The sequence below is a fragment of the Montipora capricornis genome, chromosome 6 (genome assembly GCF_036669925.1).
Source record: "Montipora capricornis isolate CH-2021 chromosome 6, ASM3666992v2, whole genome shotgun sequence".
Classification (NCBI taxonomy): Eukaryota; Metazoa; Cnidaria; class Anthozoa; order Scleractinia; family Acroporidae; genus Montipora; species Montipora capricornis.
In genome coordinates, this window is record NC_090888.1 from 795449 (window position 1) to 802948 (window position 7500).

The 7500-nt window shown below is 40.2% G+C and overlaps 1 protein-coding gene across 5 annotated transcripts in view; it reads left to right on the plus strand.

Moving 5' to 3' along the window:
• The window catches only part of LOC138051128 (ephrin type-B receptor 1-B-like), a 23963-nt gene that overhangs the window by 15155 nt on the left and 1308 nt on the right, over positions 1-7500 (plus strand). For 4 of the 5 annotated variants that reach the window (XM_068897279.1, XM_068897278.1, XM_068897277.1 and 1 more), the window contains 15 exons: positions 1-28; positions 144-352; positions 730-799; positions 1118-1232; positions 1686-1720; positions 2051-2191; positions 2325-2389; positions 2874-2979; positions 3478-3539; positions 4029-4127; positions 4817-4927; positions 5422-5571; positions 5770-5814; positions 6235-6383; positions 7197-7500. The exon at positions 1-28 is cut by the window's left edge and continues 326 nt beyond it; the exon at positions 7197-7500 is cut by the window's right edge and continues 1308 nt beyond it. In XM_068897279.1, coding sequence (XP_068753380.1) covers positions 1-28; positions 144-352; positions 730-799; positions 1118-1232; positions 1686-1720; positions 2051-2191; positions 2325-2389; positions 2874-2979; positions 3478-3539; positions 4029-4127; positions 4817-4927; positions 5422-5571; positions 5770-5814; positions 6235-6383; positions 7197-7437 — 1626 coding nt within the window. In that variant the 3' untranslated portion in view covers positions 7438-7500. The remainder of the gene's footprint in view (positions 29-143; positions 353-729; positions 800-1117; positions 1233-1685; positions 1721-2050; positions 2192-2324; positions 2390-2873; positions 2980-3477; positions 3540-4028; positions 4128-4816; positions 4928-5421; positions 5572-5769; positions 5815-6234; positions 6384-7196) is intronic. The other variant, XM_068897281.1, reaches the window with a different exon arrangement.

Consider the following 7500-nt stretch of genomic DNA (forward strand, 5'->3'; position numbering starts at 1 on the left):
CGTGTAGACGTCACCACACTTGAATCGGGTAAAAATTATCAGTGAAATGTTCTCGACGAGTGTTTGATTATCTCATATCTCCGGCTTTGTTTCTTTATTTTGTTGTCTTGCAATCAACCTCTTGTCTTTGTTTTTGTCACTAGTTCCAGGGCAGCCCGTAGTGAGTGTGAAAAGGATCGACAGCACTACTGTAAGAGTGTCCTGGAATCTCGAGAATGGAAATGAAGGCATCCTTTATTCCCTAGTGACGTACTACCCGGTTAATGATAAATCCGAGAGACTTACAAAAAACACAACCGAATCTGCCATCATAATTGAAGGGCTTCAACCTGATGTTGAGTATCAATTCCTGGTAAGTTTTCCTCCCTGCTGCCAGGTTTGTACCAAGCGTCTTTAGGGGAGGTTTAGTACTGAGTGAAACTATAGGCTAGTCTATTCTTAGGCCTTTATAGTCTAGATACGAGATTCAGTTTCGTTGTTCCCGGCTTTCTTTCTTCTTTACTTGCCTTCAACCCATTTCATCCTTTCGAGTCTTCACCATCTTATATTCTCAATATTCTTATTGATAAGTTATTTTTCCGTCTTTCGTGGATATTAAGGTGTTTCAGAATGACCTTATTTCTGAGAGGGGTCGATTTGAACTCTGAATTTTTTTAGAATTATTGATGGTCAAAGAAAACATCGGGAACTTGTAAATCACATCTCCGGTCTTGTTATTCCGATTATCAGGTAGTTGCGAGGAACAGCATGGGATATGGACCAGTTAGCGAGGAGGCCAAGATTCAAGGAAGTGGAATCGGTAAATTGAATCATTAACGATGTTGCATGACTGCTCTTTCATTGCTTGTCTTATGAATTGTAGCTTCGCGCTCTCTTGATTTCAACGGAAGTATTTTGGCCTCAGATTCAAACTAAGGAACCCTGAGCTTCTTTGTCAACATCAATCTGTTCTTTACAAAGTATTTTAAGGGATAAAACGAACGTAGGGATATAAGAGAACATGAACGTATCGGTGAGTTTTAGGATATTTTAAACCCTTCAGATTCGTATGATATACGCGACGCTTTTGGACGAAGGGTTGTTGAAAATCACTGTGACTTTCTTGTTTCTATCGCAGAGGAAAATTTTGAAGACAGCACAAAGTCGTGGTTCCTGATAGGCGCTATTGCCGGAGGCACTTTACTCATTTTCGTTATCATCGCCTTTGTTGTGGTTATTCGTGCAAAGCGAAGGTAGGGCTCGTTCGATCACTTGAACCGGGTCAGCCACGGTCAGCGGGGCTGACTCATTTTTCCGTCGTGAGGGTTCAGCCAGGTATAGCATGAGGCGAGGCAGCCTGGGTTAAATTTGTAATGTCTCGTAGGAAACAAAAATTAATATTCAGCAACAACAAGAAACCAAGAGAGTTTTTCATCGCGAGACTGGTATTAAAATTCGCGACTTCATAATTTAAGGAAATGTTAGAAATTCGAAAGGAAAGTAAGATGACAACAAATCGTCCAAATAAACTTAGTTATCTTCCTCCTTTGTGCCTGTGCACTGAGTCTGTTTATTTACTAGTTTGTTTTTTGCCTTATTGGAAGGAAAAAATCCTTTTTGTCTCTCAACCTTGTCCCCAAACGAGATTTGCAAGCGAAACTGACTTAGCGGAAAAAAATTCTTTCGTCTGTTGTTACTTGTTGCAGAAATTCAAACCGGAAAAGGGCAAACACGTTTGAAGGTAATTGCATGGTATATAATTATGGTTTCCCTCACATGGCCAGTTGTCGTATTGATTTACTCAAACAAGATGAAACATTTTCACAAAAATGGACTTCAGTTTTTCCCCCCCCCCCCCCCCCCCCCCCACATAAATTTTTAGATACACCTGCCTGCACAAAGGACTGGGCGCTAAGACCCTAATCCTTTAAGTCCTTTACATACAACAACATGGCCTCCACGTTTTGCGTAGGTGCGTAGACATGATCACGGTGACGTGAACTCCGGCTCAGCGTCAATGTAAAGGAGGCGATTGTTCTAATCATTTCATTGTTTCTTTTTCTGTGTATAGCAGCAACGGAGCTATTCCCCGCTCGCAGCCTATCACAGTACGTGGATCCAAGTATCTATGACGACCCGATGGAAGCTGTCAAAACTTTTGCCGCCGAGATTGACAAAAATCAATTAAAATTAGAAAGCGCCGTTGGTGGAGGTTCGTATTCTCACTACTGGTGGAACAGTTTTCGCACTGAGAGTGACTTGTAACTTTACTTACGAACTGAAGTGAGCTGATCTGGAAATTTTGCCGCCAGGTTGTAACAAGTATCTTTTCTCTTTGTAACCAGGGGAGTTTGCCGAAGTGTTCAAGGGATTTTACGATGGATCAAGGGTTGCAGTGAAGACTCTTAAGGTTTGTTGTAGGCCATTGATTTTAAACCAGTATCTACATTGGCATAAAATGGGTCTATCGCTATCTCTCTAGATCTTGCGGGCGCTCGAGGACTCGGGAAGAAGGGACGCTAGGAATCATGTCAGTCCTGCGGGATTTGGGCAGTTTAAATCGAAGTGGTGGATGGGATACGAGAAATGTGGAGACCTAGATTCGGGGCGAAGTGGACCTTGTGAGACTGGGATGCTCTTTTTTTCTTAAGTGGACCGCAGAGTTATTTTAATTTCATAGGAAGCATTGGAACCATTTCGATTGTGCAGTCCAAAATAGTGCAAGCCCCATCGTGTGTATTCTTCCTCTAAATGGCTCATTTCTATTTTATTTTAAACTCTGCACCTAATGATGTTGTCTGACACACGTTCAATTGAAGGTTCTTGTTCAGTAAAAAATGAAAAACGGTAAAATGTACCCCTCAATCGTTTTCTTTTGGTCTTTTCCTTAACAGCAAGGCTCCAGTCAAAAGACAAGAGACGATTTTATCTCGGAAGCGTCCATCATGGGGCAATTTAAACATGCTAATGTTATCGAACTGATAGGGGTTGTGACAATCAGTAAGTGTGAATGTGTTTCTCTTGTTGTATTTTCTGTAATAGCACAAGGAAGCAGGTCAGACAATAGGTCGTTATTTGTGACCATTTCGGATTGTGTTTGACCAAGCTTTTCCCCGGCGGTCAGCCAAAAATCCAGACATTCGTATTTTCAATAATAAATGATGATGATGATGATAACGATAATAATAATAATAATAATAATAATAATAATAATAATAATAATAATAATAATAATAATAATAATAATAATAATAATGAAACCTCCGATAAATAAACAGACTATTAAAAGTCAGTATTTACTAGTGATAAGGTTTAGATAATCCTGGCTAGTTCCACTCCTTTATGGGGGCAAACAAACCGTTATCCCCAACAAAGGACTGTAACTACCTAGACTTGAAAAGATAACTGTCCATTAGCAAAATCATCTTTGTTAGTCCGTTGTTACCGTCTCGTGATTACTCGAGGTTAATGATACATGTATTCCATTACACATTTTAGGCCGACCAATGATGATCGTAACAGAGTTCATGGAAGGAGGTTCTCTTGATATTTTCTTAAAGGTATTCTGCGCCTAAACAGAGCAACGTAAAGTAATATATAAAAAATTACGTTTATCTTTGCTATCGTAAATTGGTTGCGTTAATTGCAATACAACTGTAGAACAAACCAAGTTGAAGTTAAAAATCGGCAAGCAAAGCAAGCCGGGTGAAAACTCGTGATACAAGACATACAATAATATTATTCATACCCGTGAGCCAATTTAATAGTCCAACTATACTGGCATCAGCATTGTTTTGCTGCAATTAAAAAACTCATTAATTACACAAAAAAATAAAGAAATAACAGCACAAAAAAATAAACTAGTACGAAAGGTTTCATTTGACCGAAGCAAGTGAGAAATATTAACGCTTAACCATTTCCTTTTCCCTAAAAGGTCAAATCGATTTTGTCAGCAAGATTGCTTTTACTTAACATACCTGAACGTGCCCATTTGTCTGCTGCCAATTTAAAAAATTTAATTTGTTTTTCTGGTTGCCTTCTGCTTTAAGGAACATCAAGGCAAACTCACAACCCTTCAGCTTATTGGTATGATCAGGGGTGTGGCATCTGGAATGGTGTATCTTTCAGCCATTAATTTTATCCATAGGGTAGGTACATTACCCTGCAAGATAGAATAGAACTGGTTTGCTTTAAGGGCGATGTGCTAATCCTTTTCAACGATACATACAAACATAAAGTCACAAAATGATGGACAATAAAAGTAAACTAATGGATGGTGTCGCGTTGAAAACGGCAGTTGACTTAATTGGCATCGTCCCCCCTCTCCCCCCTTTGACGGACAATTCTGGTCGACAGTTATTTTTTAAGCCGTGTTACTCGAGTGTTTTCAACTGGTCTTAATGGGACCTAGTCCGTCTGAAATTCCGCAGTTAAAGCAACCTACCATTTAAGGTAGAAGCGACGGTCTTCGGACTTTATCGCCTTTTTATCCCCCAACTTTGGCAGGTAAAAGGGGACTGATATCAGCTTGCGCAACCAGTAAGGATGACTTCTTATCACGGTGGGGTAGTCCCCTTCATTGGGCGTTCATCGAGCCGGCCTGCCCTCATCTTCCCCACTCTCCCTTAGTCACATTCTTTTTCTCCCCAACCCCTCTGCTTCAAAAATTCAAGCTGTCGACCGAACTTTTCGGGAAGAGGATTCTAAGAGTGCGTTCATTAGAATGTGCCAGCGCTGCAGGGTGCTATAAAAAGGGAATTTTTAGCATGTTAAAAGACTTCGGTCTTTACGTCGACCCGGCCCGTTGAAGGTATTGAACTTTTTTCCCGTGTTTTAGGACCTTGCAGCTCGCAATATCTTGGTTGGCGAAAATATGATTTGCAAAGTATCGGACTTTGGACTCTCAAGGGAGTTAGAGGATGATCCAGATTCAGAGTATCAAACACAGGTATACAACAACTTAACTACTGTCAAATCCTACTGCCAATTTAGGTCTTTAAGGCAAAATTTTTCGACAATTTGTCCAGTTGTGAGGTTTTCTGCGACCTTGAGGAGTCGTAACGTTTCTCCGGTTAAAAGGCGCTCAATCTTTAGCTATAGAACAGAAAATCAAACCTTTTGTGTTCAGTCCTCCACACAATTTAAGTCATTTCAAGTCATTATTTAGGAGAGAACGGTAAAGAAATGTGCCAAAGTGTAAAGCACATATGCAAAGCTGTTTTTTTGGCTCATTTTGATAAAGCTTAAAAAATGTTCTCGGGAAGCTTCGGTTTTTAGCTCCTTGAAAGGAAAATACGTCGATTGATCGTCTTTATTTTCTCATGTGGAAAACCGTAATAAAATATATTGTTGTCGTTTGTATTCGATAACTTGAAGGTGCATTTTGGCCCAACCATAAATATTGAATGACTTCACTGGCTTTTTTTCATTCTCTTTCGGTAGGGTGGCAAAATTCCAGTTCGCTGGACGGCTCCAGAAGCAATACGGTATAGGAAATTCAGCTCATCCAGCGATGTATGGAGTTTTGGGATTGTTGTGTGGGAGACAATGGCGTATGGCGAAAGGCCATACTGGGATTGGAGTAACTTTGAGGTAAAAACGAAACGAACCACTCGAAACTCTTTCTTTTTTTTTTCTCTCTTTCTTTCAGGAACGCCTTACAGATTAGAAACCAAAATACACCTGATAATTAGGTTTAATTTCAAGCCAGTAATTTCGTGTTTATTGCCTTAATTTCTGAATATTTTTCTGTTTGTATTTCTTGCTGATGTCGAGGTTTTTGTTCAACAGGTGATGGACAGAGTGGAAGTAGGATACAGGCTCCCTGCCCCCGTGGTATGTGTCGTTTGCTTAAACGGGGTGATCTTGCTTGTTGGTTGGCAAGATCCTTAATGAGCCCATACGTTCCTTCGAAAAATATAAATGAATTTTAAAGCAACAGTTCTTAAAGATTATATGGTACATCGGGCTCAAACTTTAAGAGATTACGAAGTTATGGGGTAAAGCTTTCACTAGTCAAAGCTGATTTATTGGCGAAGTGGTAACAAAATAATGGGTATTAATGATCTAATGAGGCAAACAAATTATGAACAACGATTACCACATGTATCGACCAACTAGCAGACTGACCGACCAACGGTAGGACGAGCAGGGCACGGATGCAACCAATCAACTTTAAGGTTTACACAAATAAATAGCGACGACATCCGATAAAAATGGTTAAGAGGACTGTTTGTTTGGTGTTATTTTTGCTAGAATTGTCCCAAAATTGTCCATGGCGTGATGATGGACTGTTGGCATCAGGACAGGACGCAAAGACCGAGATTTGAAGAAATTTTGAAACGAATAGATGATCTCATTCGCACTCCAGAGTTGCTCAATGATGATCTAGTTTGTTATACAAGGTATGTAGGTCTCACAGGGTACGTTAATTCGCCCTGCTTCTGACGGTGAATTCAGCTCAGGTTGTTAAAATGTCCATTACAAACTAAGGCCCGCTAAGGACTAAGCTTATATATACTTGTAAAATATTCTTGATAAATTGACGAAATCGCGCGAAGGCCGTGTGAAATCAAGTCTTGTTAGCACCCACGATTTCTGTCCCCTGTAGGCGCAGATATTTGGTGTGGCTAAATACTAGACGCAGAAATAAATACGGTAGCTCTGATGTCAGCTTTCGCCGTGCAAAGAAGTACGCGTCGTGGAAGTTTTCCAAAATACATGCAATCATTTTGGACTCATTTTAAAGACTTACTGAAAATGCAATTTAGGGAGCAAGGATGGCACAGTCGGTTAGTGCGCGGCCTTGGTGCAAGAGGTCCTGAGTTCGATTCCCGGATCTCACATCCTTGTTTCCACTTCTTTCCGTTATGTGTAGCTTAAGTAGCTTTAAATACCCGTAAAACGGAGCACTGATGGCGAGGGGGGAGTAAAATGAGCGCACCGTCGACCTCAGGTTTGTCAGTTGAATTACTGTTACGAGTTATCGACGTTAAATTTGGTCACTTCACTTCACTTCACTTTACTTTACTTTACTTTACTTTACTTACTTTATGCCACAGAGTGAAAAACGTTGCCTCTAACGTAGCTTAGTATGTCGTAATTGTTTTATCGACGAACTATTCTATGAAACGTACACCACTTTCAAAAGTAGTGTTTGAGTGCTGTTATTGACAGTCACAACGTGTGGCTCCTTAAAATGTCGCTTTTTTTTTCAGTGCTGTGTCAGCGGATTTCACCAAATTAAACACCATCTGTGAGTGGTTAAACAGTTTACACATGGGACAGTACACAGCTAACTTCAAAACTGCGGGCTACAAAGACTTGCCTCAAGTGACTTGCCTCAAAGACAGTGATTTGAAAGAAATTGGGGTATCTTTAATCGGTCACAGGAATAAGATCTACAAGAGTATAAAATCGATGAGAAAACATTTTGATAACATGCCTGAAGCTGTATGAGAGTTTGTGACATGAACAAGCTTTAAAACCCCTGAGACTCCCGAAGCAGTTCGAATGCACTTT